Source organism: Leopardus geoffroyi, chromosome D2 (assembly GCF_018350155.1).
Source record: "Leopardus geoffroyi isolate Oge1 chromosome D2, O.geoffroyi_Oge1_pat1.0, whole genome shotgun sequence".
NCBI classification, from domain to species: Eukaryota; Metazoa; Chordata; class Mammalia; order Carnivora; family Felidae; genus Leopardus; species Leopardus geoffroyi.
In genome coordinates, this window is record NC_059334.1 from 22,261,527 (window position 1) to 22,279,510 (window position 17,984).

General features: G+C 39.5%; 1 protein-coding gene across 38 annotated transcripts in view; it reads right to left on the reverse strand.

Moving 5' to 3' along the window:
* Nucleotides 1-1,292: 1,292 nt before the first annotated feature.
* The window catches only part of ANK3 (ankyrin 3), a 687,904-nt gene continuing 671,212 nt past the window's right edge, over nt 1,293-17,984 (reverse strand). For 32 of the 38 annotated variants that reach the window (XM_045437484.1, XM_045437490.1, XM_045437496.1 and 29 more), the window contains 4 exons: nt 16,266-16,349; nt 16,094-16,153; nt 14,504-14,584; nt 1,293-2,712 (listed from right to left, as the gene is read on the reverse strand). In XM_045437484.1, the coding sequence (XP_045293440.1) occupies nt 14,513-14,584; nt 16,094-16,153; nt 16,266-16,349 (216 nt within the window). In that variant the 3' untranslated portion in view covers nt 1,293-2,712; nt 14,504-14,512. The remainder of the gene's footprint in view (nt 2,713-14,503; nt 14,585-16,093; nt 16,154-16,265; nt 16,350-17,984) is intronic. The other 6 variants (XM_045437478.1, XM_045437479.1, XM_045437510.1 and 3 more) reach the window with 2 other exon arrangements.

Here is a 17,984-nt window from a genome sequence, read left to right on the forward strand (position 1 = left end):
TTCATTTCTGAGTAAATTTATGAACTTGTTCTTGAACTGTAGTTTAGCCCATCACATATCCCTAAAGTCAAATTTTTTAGCTATCTAAACACAATATACCATTTAATACCCAGGTAAGTATACGTGATTGAGTTTCCAATTCAGGATAAACACCTGTCAAGGACTAGGAGTCAGAAATCCATAACTCTTAGATGGGAAGTTAGAATATCTGAATTCTGATCCCGATTTTCGAGAGGCTTTTGGAACTTTTTTTTTTTTTAACCTTTCAGGGGTCTGAGTTTGCTCATTATGATTTTGGTGGCGGTGGAGAGGCACTTTTTGTTTGCTTTGGATTTCATACAATGCAGTCTAGCTCCATTATTCATGCAAAGTAAATTCTCCATACATGTGTTCCGCATTGATATTGAATCTTCGTTGGGAACAATGCATCCAATTCAACATTTTTCTTTAAGTAAACTGTACTAAGGTAGGGCTCAAACTCACCACCCTGAGATCAAGAGTCATGCTCCAGTGGCTGAGCCAGCCAGGTGCCCCATCAGCAATCATCTTTAATGGACAGGAAATAGGTGACCCCGTCAAATGGCTCTAAGCACCCTTTTAATATTTGTAAAGGGACAATTACTACCCAAGGCAGTACCTACCTCATGAAGTGGTTATGAAGACTGAATCAATGCGATGCACTTACAGTCGGGCATATAGAGAGTGCTCCAATTTTAGTGATGATAATTGCGAGTACCACCACCAGTATAGCCTGGCTCTGGGCTAGAATGAAAATTAAAACAGCCGGTCTCTGCCCCTGTTGAATTAATCATGTAATGTCTGGCTGCAAACCTCAGTGCCTACCTACCAGGCCAATAGGACCAACAAATGTAAGAGGCGGGGTTGGCTTCTGCACTGTCTGGACCCCCCCACACCTGGTTGCAGAGGGCAGGCATGACATGGCCCCACAAGTTGTTGCCCTCTGGAAATGAGAACTGTTGTCAAATCTTGCTTTTTACAGGAAGTTAGAAATTTGGGTTCTTATGTAAAATCTCCCAACTTCTAAGCACTGACCGCAAACGCCAACTGCAAACAAGAGCACGAGGGACGAAAAGCCCTGGAGGGTTCCTGGAGCTGTCAGTTGACAACTTCTGGACATGCGGTTGCAATAAGCCCCAATTCCCCACTTTTCTGGGGGCAGCACAAACAGGATGAGGGCAAAGATCACTTGTTGGTTAATCTTTAATTCTTGGCTCCTCCACGAAATGCACATTTTGCCAGAGAACACAAGGACACTGTAGAGCACAGGTGGGTGAAGAGTTTAACACAATTTATTTTATGCTTAAATAATCGACTAGGTCATCCAGTGTATGGTTTTTCATACATATGTCATTAGAGCTATGTGTCAATGAATGCTGATTTTATATGAATATAATCAACAAATTAAAGGATTTCACCAAAACCCAAATAAAAATGCCCTTTAAAACACAGCAGCCTTATTAACCTAATATGACACTGCTAGAATGGTTACAAATGATTGGCTTATTCAAAGGTGTCTACATCTTATAGCCAGTACACAATACAGTAATAATTGTACAGCGTGCTGCCATTCTACGAGCTAAGAATTTCTGTTTAGTCCATTTTAAATACCCCCGACTGGGGCCTCTTATGAGCACCATCCACCTCTAAAGCGGCAAGCATTACCCCCTTTTAAGCACTAACAGCACCCACCCTCCCCCTAAAGCAACTACTGTATAGGGTTTTTTTTTTTTCATTTTTAGTTCATTTCATTGAAAAATTGGCAATAGCAACAAATATTAGATGAAGGGCTTTGTGTTTACAGATAAAATCTTCTGTGTTGCAGTATACTGTAGTGTTTGCAAAATTGGAAAAGATTTAATCAAAATAAGGTGATACACATGCATCAAAATATTAGTATTCTGAAGAAAAAATTTTTTCACAGAACTACAGAATTCCTCATTTTGGGAATTATTTAAATTTGCAGCAGATTTTAAAGATTTGTTTCTGTTTTTTAAAATCAAGCTAGCAGTTTTGCATATATAAACATTATAATTGCTAATATACAAGAATCAGTGAAGATTCCCCCCCACCCAGGACCCCTCCCTCCTCTTCTAGGGTGAAGTCACTTGAGACCCCTAGTATGTTAAATGCATTTGCAATATTCTGTTTGTGTTCTAAGAGGCAGTGCCTTATCAACATTTATTCTATTTTTCTGTTAGAATTTATACAGTGTTATTATTTACAGCAAAACTATAGATGTTTTAAAAAAGAAACAAATAGTGTTTATACCCTGACAGTTTGGGTCCAAGAAAAATAAGGCGAGCTGTTGTGGAGTTAGTAATTTTAGTGTTTCTCTGTGATTTCATCATCCCGTCTTCTGTCCCTTCTGGCGGCAGGAATTTCTTCCTTTTGTAAATGACACCAAATTACTTAGGATAAACTGTTAACAGCATGGCTTCTTGTATATACACTGCATTGCTAATTGCACACGCGCCAATCCTGGGAATGAAAGTGAATTTCCATGCTCTGTAAATTGGCTCATGCTAAATTAAAATGTGGGTAGATTTCTTTTTTTTTTCTTTTTGCATAAAAAAAAATCATGCCATTAATGTGTGGAAGCAGCAAACACACACACCCTTCTCCATGAATTTTTACTTCCTGCTGACATCTCTTCCATGAATTTCTCAATACTGGCAGTAAAATTACACGATCCTGTGGAAAGACAGACAAGAGGGAGTGAGGTTCGCTTGCTTTCTTCTTCCTTCCTTCTTTCCTTCCTTCCTTTCTTCCTCTTTTCTTTTCTTTTCTTTTCTTGCCTTGCCTTGCCTTGCCTAAGCCTTCCTTCCCATTCAACAGAAAAGCTTAGAGAACGAGGCCTCTACTTTCTTATGGGGTAGTTTAACATGATTCTTTTTACCAACACAATCTGTTAGGTCAAAGCCCTGAGGTGTAGCTGAAAGCTCTTTGAAGGCAGTGACTTTTTCTAGGTAACCCTGTGATCTCCAAAGCACACTCTTCACTGTATGTGTGGTTTTTGAGATTGTGTTGGAAAAGACCCTCTTCTAGGGCTCTATCTCTAACGATCAGGTCACTCAGATACTTGGGAAAGCCATTTACAGCCCTTTGGGCCTAGTCTTATCTATAAAATGAGGCTCACAGAGGTGCTGTGTGGGATTTCCATCAACATCAAAATATCAGGAGTCTGGAGTTCTCATGGGCATAAAGGAGCCCGGGATATTGAGTCAGAATAGAGCATTTCAGGAATGTCCATATGTTTTATAAGTGCTCACTCCCCAAAGTACAACTAATCTTTCAAAAAGAGAGAACAGCATCATTACTTCATTACTCTGGAATTGCTTTTCCATGCACCAATTAAAATGAAAGACTGTCTTCCATCACTGCAAAGAATACTTTCCCTCCTCCTGCCCCACATCAGTCACGACAAAATCGATTCATTATATTTGAGCTTCTTTATGGAGGCTGAGAACATCTTGTCTTACTGAATAATAACTGCATAAAGTCTCAGTGTTTTATAACCAGTCTTAATACAGTCAAAGTAAATCAGCTGCTTTTGCTATGAACTCTTTCTTCATAAAACAAAGTTTGCCTACATATAGTTCATCGTCCTCTCTCAGTGTGAAGCGACAGACCTGAATACTGGCCCGAGAACAAATCCCAGCCCCTGTGAAAACCTGAGGAAAGCAAGAACAATTGTAGGAATAACCGTGTTCACTCACTGGTAAGCAGCAGACCATTTGTACAGGCCTAGAAGCACCAGCAGAACTGGGTTTCTGTTGGGGCCCAAGAGTGTCCTCAGTGACCCTGAGTTTGTTTACTTACCCCAGACAAGTTTCTGTCTCTTTAAGAGGGATCACCCAGGATACCTCAGCTTATGTAAACATGTTAGTACAGTACTTCCTCTGTCTGCTCTACTAGTTCTTGCTTCCTTTTTTGTGCTGAAAGTGCTACTGACCAGCATGCCCCAGGTCACTAATGCTTGGAGCCAAGAACATCAAAGTGTCAAGTCCTTCTGGAGTGATTTCAATATCTGCCCCCCTTCCCAGGACTCTGCAAAGGCTGTAGAGAAGGAAGGTGACTTATTTGGGCAGGACATGCCCTAGAAAGTGGGCAAATCCAAGTAGGATCAGGATTTTCTCACCTCTATTACCACTTATACCTAATCTTCTGGGCACCAGGGTTCTTAGATGGCCCTATGATGATGTTACCCCCATGGTCTCCTTGTGTCTTCCTAGGGAGGCTCCTCAGCAGTCTTCTCTAGTTGAACCCCCTACCCCCCACACTGTACAGCTTAATCGACATATAATTTACATGCCATACAATTTATTGTAAATATACAGTTTGATAGTTTTCAATACATTTATATAGATATGCAATCATCACTACAACCCAGTTGAACTTTTTTTTGTTTTGCATCCTCTCTTCCAAAAGCCAATCCAATTTCCCAGGTAAATCTTGCCATAAGAAGCAAGGTGTTTCTCCTATCACCCTGTTGCAAGCAAATGTTGTCTTTTATAGAAATATTGGATTTGTTTCTATAATTTTTTAAAATGCTATTAATTATGTCCATTTATATTCAGGTATGGTATGGGTGATAGTTAAAAAGAAATTGGGGAGTGAGTTCCTCTTGTAAATCTCTCTTGTTCTTGGTCATACAATCAGAGTGTGTTGGCCCTAACCACACGGGGTGCAGGAAGGTCATTCATTGGATAAAAGACTTTATACCAAGTACAGTGTTCTACAAAAAGCATGAGTGCCTTGGCTGAGAGACTGTATACCTATTATAAAATATTGACATCTTACAAATTGTGATGAGAGCGCCATCTGATGGAAAGGTGTGATGGCAGGGGCCATCAAGATGACATTTCAGAAATAGAATTTGAGTCCTTTTTTCTTTTTGGATTTAAGTAATACATCTGAGACAGAGGCCTTTGCATTTAGGAATCTGTCTTTGGGTTTTGCATGCTTTTCAAACCCAAAGGTAGTAGAAACAAACATTCCTTTTAATCATTTTACTATATATATATTTTTTTTTTTAATTTTAAGAAACATTTTTGATATATAGAAAAACAGCTATCAGTGTATTTTCATGGCAGTTTATATCTTACAGATGAATGTTGTACTTTCCACATCCATTTTCAAGTCAGGTGTATGCTTGAGTTAGAACCACAATTTCCTTTACAGATCCACATACCAGTGGTTTTTAGCCCCTAGGGCCCACCTTAAAAACAAAACAAAACAAAATCACCTGTCTTTAGTTTGGTATATGAAGCTTTCTGCAGTTCAGCCCAATCAGGCTTACTGTCCACTACCCTTCAGCGAGAAGCTTTTTTCATAATCTCCAATGGTTCTCAAACTTGGGTGCACATTAGAACTATCTGGGGAGACTTAAACCCAGTGTCCAGACCACATCTCATGCCAATTTATTTAGAATTTCTTGGGGTGGAGCTCCAAAAAATCAAAAAAACCTCAAATATCAAAAAACTTTTTAAAAACTCTCTAGATTATTTGAATGTTCAACCATGTTTAAGAGGCAACCATATATTCTAGAACACTGCTTCTCAAAGTCTAATATCTTTATGTATCACCTAAAGTATCTTCAAATGTGGATTCTGATTCAGTGGGTCAGGGTAAACTCAGAGATGCTGCATTTCTAACAAGACTCCCAGGTGACACTGATACTTCATGGACCACACTTGGGGGAGCTAGACTGTGTGCTAGTCAGCAACACATTGGTTTCCAACTTCTTTTTCTTTTTTTAAAGTAGGCTCCATTCTGGGCATGGAGGGCCTGAACTCACGATCCTGAGAGCAAGACTTGAGTTGAGATCAAGACTCGAGCTGAAATCAAGTTGGACACTTAACCAACTGAGCCACCTAGGTGCCCCACCAACTTCCTTTTCCTTGCTCATGATTTTGTATCCACCTATACTTCTCCTCCCCAATCTTCACCAATATCTAACTCCTCTCCATCCTTCAAGTTTGTTTCAAATGTCATCTCCATGAAAGTATAGACTCCGCTCTCCCTAAGGAGATCGGCCTTGGCAGGTTAACTGTTACTCGTCTTTAAAGACTTAGCTCTGTTACAGCTTTAGGAAAGAAAGCCTTTTCTAGTATGCCTTTCTTATAGCCTACTGAGAACCCAGATTTGTCATACTATTCCCTTCCATCCCTACCCACCTCTCTTCCCTCCCCCTTTTTTTTTTTTCCTCTCTTGAGTTACAGAAGTCATGGGACTAAAAATATTTTTTCCTAAGCATTAATTCTAGTTCTTCATGTAAACATGATAAACTACAGTGAAATTTAATAATTCCCAGTTCATGGAGATTTGTTAAACAAATACCAGCCAGTAAATGGTTTTTTGAGTTTGTTTTTTCTAATGACTTGTGACTTTAAAAATACTTGAGGTCATAGGGCCAGTTTAAAAAAAAATACTGGGAAGATATTGATTTATATTTTGGTTGTGAAAAAGATATACTAATTAAATAATAAAATTGTACAGCTATTATTATTAAATGTTATGTGCCAGGCACTGTTATAAAATAGCTTAGCTCATTTAATAACAATAAGGTACTATTATAATCTTGCATTTTACAGATAAGGAAACAGAGCCACAGAGCTAGAAAGCAAACCCAAGAGAGTGAACTTGGTACACAGTAGAGCTAGAAATGGAAATCAAACCACCTGACTCTACAATCCTTGCTCTTGACCTCAGAGCCAAGGCTTTTGGTTAATTAGGGATTTTTTTTAAAGGGTAAGAAAAGTAAAAACAAACAAAACTAAATAAAAACAGATCTTCTCGAAATAAATTCAGGGAAAATATTCCGAAGTGAAGCAATTCAGGCACCTTGGATTTCTCGAAAGCAGAATCAGGAGATCTGGGTTAAAATCCAGATCTGTCATTAACTAGAGCCATTGGGCTTTTGTTATCTATCTCTGTCCATTCCTTAGTAAAGAGGAATGAGAATGCCTCTTTTAGTAATTTCCCACGGAATTTCTCTGCTTTTGATGTTGGTATACTTCAGAATACTTTCAATTATTTCACATCCCTTGTTTCTCAGAGAATTTCAGTGATGCTGCCATTCCAACTTCTTCCACTGTTCCCTCCTGGCACCCGTCACATCTTCGTCTACAGGCCACTGGTCCTGGCTGCCTTAATGCTACTACTAGCTGAACTTACTCAGTACTTACTATGGGCTTGCCTGCCGCTATCTGAAGCAATTTACTTGTATTAACTCAGCTAATTCCCACAACAACTTTATGAGGTTTGTTATTCTTACCCCAGTAGAGGTGAGGAAATGAAGGCATAGACCCCAGCTAAGTTCATGTAGCTAGTAAACTCCCTGGCAGGTCCATCGACTCCGGCCACTTCACTTCTTACCCAAATACCAAAAATGACCACACTATGATCTCCAGCCCAGGCTTCTCTCTCTGATCATCATCAAATGTCAAGGGCCCTGCACGCTGACTATCTACAAAGCTACTTCATCACCCAGGCTACGTCAATCACTAATTTTGATTTTGTGGTCTTAGGTTCTATGTTTTTGTTAATAATTACCCTACATACCTATAACCCTGATGTCTTTAACTCTCGCTCTTCTCTCCCGACACAGAACTAATCTGGTTCCTCAAATCTTTTCTCCGCTTTTCATTCTCTCTGTTCCAGTTCAGGCCCTCCTCTGTGTTGCAGATCTGAGGCCCTTGTGTTCAAACTCTCTTCTTCCTCTGCTTCTATCAGAGTTACCTAAATCATATCTGATCATATTATTTTCCTGCCACAAAGCTTCCAGTACCCAACTGTATCCAGGATAAGAGCCAAACTCCTGAGCAAAGCACGTATGATTCTCCACACTGCTGCGTCTCAAATGCTACTCTTTCTTCAAAAACTAGTTCGGGGCGCCTGGGTGGCTTGGTCAGTTAAGCGTCCGACTTCGGCTCAAGTCATGATCTCACGGTCCGTGGGTTCGAGCCCCACGTCGGGCTCTGTGCTGACAGCTCAGAGCCTGGAGCCTGTTTCAGATTTTGTCTCCCTCTCTCTGTGACCCTCCCCCGTTCATGCTCTGTCTCTCTCTGTCTCAAAAATAAATAAACATTAAAAAAAAATTAAAAAAAAAGAAACTAGTTCAAATACGTACTTTCGAGAAACTTTAAAAGACCTCCTCTGTTGGAGGGAATTATATCTTCCAGTGGTTGCCCTGAGCATTTTGTTATATCATTTATTACATTTATGTATTTTGATTTGTGTGACTTATGATCATGTGTGCCTCTTGGACTAGACTGTAAAGTTATAGTGGGCAGGGATTCTCTCAGATAATAATGTCAGACTTAAGATAGTATCTTACAATGTTGTGCTCTCCCTACTGCCTACACCGTGTGTGTCACAAACCTTGCACATAGTAGCTAAGAAGCAAAGGAGCTCTAAATGTGCATGGTCACCTGCCTACAAAAGCTTGTTAGCTGATCTACATTATAGGAGAGTTTCTCTCATCCACCACTATGAAAAACCACACAAGTATACTGCAGGGTTGAGGCTGAACATGTAGGTGATCTTAGATGATAGGATATAGAATAGCTGGGAGATGTCTAGGAAGGAAGAAGTCAGAGGCAACCTTTTAACTCTATTCCTCTTCAAAATCTTGTTCCTTGGGAGCTCCTCCCAGGCTCACTTTAATCCTCTCCCTAGGGGTTCACATCTATTCTCTCCTGTTCCCTTTCTCTGGTATTCAACATTTACCTCTTTAGTGATAACTCTAACATTTCTAGAAGTGCAGCCCCAACCTTTCTGCAGAGCTCCAGACTTCTATATCTAAAACAATACTTGGAAGTCTCAAAAGCAGTTTAAACCCAAATCTAAGCCTGAATGCTTGATGTCGTTTTTAAAAAACCCATTCTACTTCTGTTCCTTTCTCTACTGCCCTGTTGTGTCAGCCAGAAACCTGGGGATCATTCTTGACTCAACCCTTCTCCTTCCTCCCTGCCCCTCCAAAGTAATCTACCTGTTGATTTTCCTAAACCTACTGCCCAGGTCCTAGCCCTACCACTACTATGGCTTAGTTGAACTGCTCAGTAACCTAACCAGTCACCCTCAGTTTATTCTTGTTTCCCCTCCAACCCATTCTCTACATAACCTATGTGCTTTAAAAAAAAAAAAAAAATGGGTCAGGCTCTTGGCTAAAATCCTTCAGGGGCTTCAAATTCTTTTAGAATGAAATCTAAAGCCTGTTCTCTGGCCTGTGATGATGCACCCCTCACTTAAGTCATCATGTGCCTGCCTCATCCACCACCAGCTCACCAGGCTCTGGTGTACACTTCTCTTCTTTCATTTCCTCAACTATGCCTTTTCCCGGTCAATGCCTTTGCTCATGTCATATCCTTTGCTTGGAGTCTGCTTCTCCTCTTCCCCATTCTTTTCATGGTTGGTGCCACCTATAAGTTCTTAGTTTAAATGTCACAACTTCTTTTCTTTCTTCTTAAAGATTTTATTTTTAAGTAATCTATACACCCAATGTGGGACTCGAACTCACAACCCCGAGATCAAGAGTCACATGCTCCACAGAGTCAGTCCGGTGCCCCTATGTGTCTTGACTTCAGAGTGACCTTCCCAGCCCCCAAAAGTCTAAATGTGTTTCCGCATTATTCTTTTATTGGATATTGGACTTTGAATTTTTAGCCCTGAAGCATCTGTTCCACGCAGGCTGAGAGATTAGGAGGGGCAGGGCCCATGGAAGTTTTCTTCACCATCATACATCTAGCCTTTCCACTTTTAGTCAGGCAGAAGGTCAAATATTTTTTGAAGGAATGAAAAAAATGAACCAACTTTCTGGTTGAGAAAAAGTGTTGCCCTTGGCAAGCATTGTCACTTTTGGCTTCCACATGGCTGTGAGATTCTGAGCATTTCCCCAGAAGAGGTTTGGAATACAGCTGCTTCACAGTCTTTTATGGCTACATCTGGGGACCTTCCTTTGCTACAACCTCACTAATCAGCCCTCTAATGGTACTTATGAAGTAAACACTTAGAGGTTACCCCCTTCAAAATGGATGTCTGCTTTATTTTAAAAAAGAACAAACATCTATGAGTATTTTCACTGTGTAAAATATGAGGACGTTTACTATAGGTTGTCTATGTACATCTGTTTGATTCAAAATTTGCTTTTAGGTCTCTAAGCATCATCAACTACTATTTAACTATGAATATAAGTTAAGAACTTAGGTTCTGGATAAGTTCAAATTTATTCTTTTGCTTATCAGCTGTACAGGACTTTGAGTAAATCATTTAACTTTTCTCAACTTCAGTCTTCAGAGTAGTACTTACCTTACAGCATTGTGTTGGAGATTATATTCAGTAATGTACGTAATGATCTTACCTAGTACCTGGCATATAGTAATCATTTGCTAGAACATGACTATTATTATTCAAATTGTAGACATACAGCTAAGTGTAATAGAAAGGGCACTAGGTAGAGTATCAATAATCTTGAGTTTAAGTCCTAGTTCTACCAATCACAAGCTGTGTGACAATAGAAATGTCATTGACCTCTCTGAGCCTTGGAATATTCATCTTCAAAAGGTAGCAAACAAAATTGGCCTAACCTATCTAGAAGATTCTTTGAAGGATTAAATAAGACAAAAATGTAAAATCACTTTGTAAACTATAAATCACTATACACTGTGTACAAATCTTTATAGCTATTGAAAGCCATTGGCTTTTCCCTTACATTAAAAACAGGATAACTGTGACTCAGTATTAAAGAAAAACAGGTGCAGGGTTCAGATAGCTCAAAATTTAGCTGGTTCTAAAATGGGAAATAAAAATTTTGATGTCACCATCTGAGACTCCGTGAAATTTGGCAGCAGTCTACTTGCTTAGTTGTTTTTATTAAAAAAAAAAAAAAAGACAGCCAGCAGGCTATAAAAACTCTCAATATATTTGCAAATTGATTTCTCCAGAGCATGCATTCAGTGTCCTGGAATTCCAGTGGGTATTCTTGGACTCATTTCCCAGGTTCACTTATGGAAGGTAAATACCACGCTGGTGAGTAACGTGAGGCTTATAGTCAAATCACTGTTCTTTCCATCTGACACATTAAGTTTGCTTTCTGCTGGAGTTATTTTCACATTCATATGACTTCTACCTGACTTTCTCTCTCCTTTGAGTGGTGTAGCATGTGAGCCAAGGCCCTGACAACTTCTTTACGGGGTGGGTTATTTGTAATTTTAAGGCCTCTTGTACATTTAGTGACCATGTCATACCTAAAGGACCTAGCATAGTTGTATTTTTTTGGTGTTATTTATTCACACATACTAGGTGGATGTTGCTCTAGAAAAATGGTTCCGCTGCTATGGGCAACCACTTTGGTTCATTTCCATCCAGTCTGAACAAGCTGGCAAATGTCGAGGTGCATACTGAACTCTCTTCTGGATTCCTTTCGCTTATCACTTACAACGGCTTAAATGGACTAAGTCAAGACTGCAAACTCATGCTTAGTGCTTTATTCATCTCTATGTATCTAGATATGTCTTGCACCAGGAACAGCTGCAAGATGTACATAACAAGTGGGTTCATTCTAGGTATTGACGCACTGATGTCATCCATCATTTTCTCATCTCTCACACTGTGTGGAAAGCAAGTCATGTTGATGTCTCCTGATTCAGTCTGCCTCTTACCATCCTCCTGGCCAAGCCAGCACCTATAATAGTTTCTTACTCGGTTTTCTGCTCATCCATTACTGCCCCCTCTGGTATGTTCTGTGCCTTTGCAGCTAGAGCGAGTGATGCAGAACGTACACATTGGACCATACCCCACCCTTGTCTGAGACTCTTTCTTCACTGCTCTCCTTCTGCTTTTAGTGTGCAGACCAGAATCCCTACAGAGAGGCTCATGAGGCTGGACAACTCCCACCTTTCCTACCTCTGCAGACCCAAGGGTCAAACTCTCTGCCAGCTGCACTGACCTGTTTCCCCAGATTCTCCCTTCCTGTTCCTCCCCATTCTAGCCATTGCAAAGTGCTGCTGCACATGCCTAGAAGGTGACCCCAGACACCGTCAAACTTCCCTCTTCACCCAGTCATGTCGTGTTCAGTCTTCAAAACTCAAACATCACTTTTTCAAGGAAGCCCTCCCTGTCACCTCAGACCTCAAGTCTCCAGTCAACATGGTTGAGGGTGTTAACGGTGTTGGCTCTGGTGGCAGGTTTGTACCTGTTTCTGCCAACTCTACGTGATGTTGGGCAATCTGAGCCCTATTTCCTCATCTGTTACATGGGGATGATAGGGCATCTGTCCAAGAGGGTTAGCTGTGAGAATGAAATGAAGAGCAGAGTAGAACACTTGGACGAGTATATATGGTAAATATTAATTTCAGAATGTTCTGCAGTTCTTGGTAGTTTTCTCAATGCCATTATATTAATGTGATTAGTTATGATTGGTTAACATTAAATCCCCAAAACATAAGCTCAGTAAGGGAAAGTACCATGCTTATGTTGTCTACTAAGAGTTTCTCAGTGCCTACGCAGAAAGCGTCACAGAAATGAAGTGAAATAAATCTTGGAGTGAATAAACATATGGTAAGCTTTTTTGAGACGGAGGGATTAAGAATTTATCTGGGCCTGCAATAATAGACACAGACCCTCATCCCTGCCCTAATTCTAACCCTAATCCTAGATCTTGGGGAAAAAATGATTTGATTATATATATATATATATATATATATATATATATATATATATATTACATAATATGTATATATTATGTTATATATGTATATGTTATGTATACATATACATATACAGGTATATATGTATACATATATATGTATATAATATACATATATGTATATATACATACAATGGAATATTACTCAGCCATAGAAAAGAACAAAATCTTGCCATTTGCCACAACATGGATGGAACTAGAAAGTATTATGCTAAGTGAAAGAAGTCAGTCAGAGAAAGGCAACTACAATATGATTTCACTCATATGTGGAATTCAAAAAACAAAAAAAAAAATGAGCAAATGGGAAAAAAAAAAGACAGAAAGAGGCAAACCAAGAAACAGACTATAGTGAACAAACTGATGATTACCAGAGGGGAAGCTGGTGGGACAACTGGGGAAATAGGGGATGGGAGATAAGAGGGCACTTGTGATGAGCATTGGGTGTTGTACAGAAGCGTTGAATCCCTATATTGTTCTACTGAAACTAATATTACATAGTATGTTAACTATACCGGAATTAAAATAAAAACTTAGAGAAAGGAATTTATCTCAGCCTTAGTTAAGTCACAAACAAAATTCAGAGCAATGAGACTAGATTTCTCAGTTCCTCATGTCCACACTGCAGTACCAGGATTCCGGTCACTGGGGAAGAGAAGATCTGTCCGAGTAAAAACTAGAATCTATATGCTCTTTGTCATTTTGACCAGTAGGGCTAAGAGAACTGCTGGTGCACATCCCTTGAGAAATCATGCTACTTCACCTCACGGACTCAGGAGACCTTTTCAAATTTCTTTTCAAAGCTCCATCTGCTTTTTTCATGCTTAGGAAATGACCTTTCATAAGTATAGCTAAAGATAATAGGATAACGTAAAACTTAGAAAACAATGTTAGAAATATCCTCATCTATGAAAAAAAGTTCAGACAAATTTAAGCAAATTCGCCAAATATTTCACTTAAAAAAAAAAAAATAGTAGTCCAGGGGTGGCTGGGTGGCTCAGTTGGTTAAGTGTCTGACTTCAGCTCAGGTCATGATCTCACAGTCTGTGAGTTTGAGCCCTGCGTTGGGCTTTGTCCTGACAGCTCGGAGCCTAGAGCCTGCTTTGGGTTCTGTGTCTCCCTCTCTCTCTCTGCCCTTCCCCTGCTCGCGCTCTGTCTCTCCTTCAAAAATAAATAAACATTAAATTTTTTTTTCAAAAAAAAAAAAAATAGTCCATTTACCTTCTATTTAATTTGCTCTGGTTTCTGGAAAATATACCAAGTAGCATATAGGGATCTCGGCCATTTAATTTAAAATGGGCAACCACTCTATTTCAATGGAAATTGAATTCTCAGAGGCCATTCTGCTAAAACGGTGAAAGGCTGGATGTGCACAAATCTCAGAGTGCATCAGTGAGAACTAACTGGTTGTTGCCAGACCGGCTTCCTGTCAGGCTGTATAATGCTACCACATTTCACACGGAGCCTCTGCTCTTAGAGGGGACTCAAAAATCACTGTTTACATTTGCTTCTGGAAACACCATTTACATTTAAATTCCTGACTAGTTTGTGAGGAGAAAGTTTATGAACTGTGACCGGAGTGTGTGTGTACGTTGCATATGTAAATATAGAAATAAGCCCAATAAGTTCATACTGGATATTCAAAGCTGGAATTCAGTGAAAAAGAGAGGAGGGCAGTGGATGGGGGGATCTGAATCACTCATCAAGAGAAAGGAGAGGTTTCACAGCGAGTTAAGGCAGACTGTTGTTGATATGAGCACACCTATTGCCTTGACTAACCGTTTACTGTTATGAATGGCTCTTCTTTTCCACATGACGGATTTCCTTCTTCGCTGTCTTCACCTTATAACCTTCTCCCTGCTGTAAAAAGGAATGTATGTGTTAAGATTTCACAGTGAAAGAGTTTTAGTCATAGAGCGGTTCCCATTCTGGTCCCTTGAGGCTGGATTAGGTAAGTGAAACACAGTTTAAAGCACTTTGTCACTTCACGTCTCAAAATACACACAATCTATTTGGCGTAACCACACAAGCTTGGCATCATCGAGGCAAGCTAGAGAGCACCGTCAGAATGAATACAGTAACATAACTATACTTTGGAGTAACTTGATAGGTTAGTGATAAATAAAAGGTTAGTGACAAAAAAAGAATAATAGTAACAAATAAAAATTTTTTAAAGGTTAGTGATAAATTAAAAAAAATGAGTTAGCCTGTTCATTTACTTGTAAACTAGAAGAAATCATCACCAAAGCTCTCAAGGCACCCAAACCCAAATTATAACAAATATTAGTAAATTATAATTTATTTCTTCTTAAGCCAACAGAATTTTAAGCAATCTGTTGTGTTGAGACTAAAATTTCTCAGGAAAGCACTGATCATGAACTAAACACCATAGGAATGTTGTTGATCTGAGTGACTTTTTTTTTTTTTTTAATTTGTGGAATTACCAACCCCTTCCTCATTACTGCAGATCAAGCAATCATCCATTTTCCATAAAACAAGACCTCTCTTCACTGAGCACCAGGGATACTTTTCCCTGAGAGCAAAATTGTACAAATACTCCACTTTTCCCAGCTTTATAACAGAAACACAGTAGCCTTTCCAATCTTTTGAGTTAGTCTTGAGAAATTTTCAGTGCACTTTTTCTTATGTAAACACAGGCTATTGGAGTTTCTATTTTCAAAATGAGAAAAGGAAAGGAATGACAAGTAGCCAGAGGTGTTTTGTCTGGGAGATGGAGTTTCATCTGCTGAGTTACACTGCACAGTGGTTAAGATTAGTTCTTTAACTGGCACATTGCATATGGGCTGTTATAAACCCAGAGAGGAGAGCCCTCCTCGGGTTAAGATGAGGGAATTCAGATTTCCCTTTGTAGAACATACTGGAAAGGGAAAAGTATATAGATTTGATGTGAGCTTTTTGCCATTCTAACATTGAAACCCTGTACCTTTGCTGGAAGTGAGTGCCCTCCCTCAGGTGCTCTCCACCCTCCCCCTAGGCAGGCACTAAGCTTCAGGCAAAGCACTGGGTGGGAGGCCAAAGTGCGGGGGGGGGGGGGGGGGGGGTGCTGCCCAGGGGTCTGGTGGTGAGAGAGGGTTTTAATTTTATTTCTCTCACATGCTGTAACCAGCACATTCTACTCTCCATAAATGAACTTATTTCTGAAAACTCTGAAGACAGTAAAAAATATATAATGTTAAAGAACGTTAAGAAGAAGTCTTTTTCTTTGACCCTGATCAAATGCACAGGATGTCAAAAGCAGCAAACACTTCAAGCTGCCACACTGCAGATGCCAGCCTGTTAGCAGCGTATTCTAGAAAGTTCACAAAGCCTTTATCCTCTGCTTTTTCTCTGGCAGCCCCTCTCCATTACCATGTCATCATGTTTTCTCTCTTGTGGGATAGCAATTCGTCTTATTACTTTCCGAGTGATCTGTAGGAAGCAATAGTGAGATTTTTCTGTTTCTGTTTCAAATGGTGACACTACAACAAACAGTAGAAAAATCTAAATCCCAAGAGAAGTGTAAAATCCCAATGATGATTACTTTTCTGGTGATGAGGTTGCCTTCTTCATCAGTAAATTGTTCTTCTGTGACAGATTCACCAGGAATGCTTTTTGCTTCCTCTCCCTAAAGGATGTGGCATAGAGATTAGCAACATACTAGATGGACAGATCTCCACAGCACTCCATCGGCCACACACATGCTCTGCAGAGTTTTAGAGAAAGAAAGTATAAATTCTGCTTGCTACTCCAGGGCAAAGGGAAAAGGCTGACTCCTCTAATGGTTACTTAGCAGGCCACAACAGTCAAAGCAGTAAGCCTTAGGTATGTACAAGACTGACGGTTAGCAGGCAACTCCAAGAAGGAAAAATTATAAAACATAGTTACACAATGCTATATAAACCAAAAGTTTCATTTTTTGAAGAAAAAAAAAAAAAGTCAATGATTAGAGCTCTAATTAGATCGCCTCATTTTGAGCACTTTGTGTCTGAATTAGTCCTACCAAATCTCTAAGTAATTTTTAGGTTGTATTTTCCTTAATCTAAATTAAGATGGTACCTTAGTTGGGGCATTACATTTATTGTCTTTATTAGTTTTTTTTTTTCATTTAAAAATTCATTTACTAAGGGTAAGATAGACTTTTTTTTAAAAAGTGAAGTTCAGAGTACAGAGAATATCTTGTTTTTCTTTAAAACTGAGCTTTTTGGAGGTATTAAAATGAGAATAACTACGTCTGATGGTGTACACAATTTCTGAATACTATCTTCAAGTGAAGGGGTCTTATGTGATGATGGATCATCTAATCTCTATTGCCACAGACAAAAAAAAGAAAAGAAAAGATCAGTACAAAGGAATTTAAGATGATGATATCTTTCAGTTAGTGACTGTTATCTGATTTACAAGGGGAAACTGTCAAAGATCTTCCTCTGGTGAATTTAAAAAATGGAATAAAGTCTTAACTCCCCAAGTTGGGCTCATATTTTCCATTTTGGTAGATTTATATGGCTCCTTAATATCTCCCTATTTGGCTCTATGATTGTACAATAAGAAAAACCAGGGGCGCCTGGGTGGCTCAGTCGGTTGGGCATCCGACTTCAGCTCAGGTCATGATCTCACAGTTCGTGGGTTCGAGCCCCTCATCGGACTCTGTGCTGACAGCTCAGAGCCTGGAGCCTGCTTCAGATTCTGTGTCTCCCTCTCTCTCTGCCCATCCCCCACTCGTACTCTGTCTCCCTCTGTCTCAAAAATAAACATTAAAAAAAAAAAAAAGAAAAGAAAAACCACTCAGAGAGCAAAAATGGGGCTATATATGCAATATATAACCTTCTTCACTGGTATTCAACATTCACTTAGTGCCACTTAGTTTGGGGGAACAAGGACAAACATCTTAAGTGCAGATCTACTCTACAGACCTAGTGACCTGCTAGTCAGACTTCTTTGTGAAAAGGTGGCCGGGACAATGCTGTAGAACAATGTACTGTAGTTGTTGTTCACCTGATGTTATTTTAGGGAAAATGGCAGATCACGAAGTTGACAGCTACATTTCTGGGAGAGCCAGGATTTTAACTCTTGCAGTGTTGTTGGGCTGGAAAGGGCAGTAGCTCTGATAATTTTGTCAGCACCAGCCAATGATGAGAATGTTCTATGACTGCTTTACGTCACAGCCAGTAGAAAGGCAGAGCTGGTTTAAAATGACAGGGTAAAGACTAAAATATTACCTTGTTTTGCTGCCAAAATTGTTTTCATTCTTTTCTTTTTACAA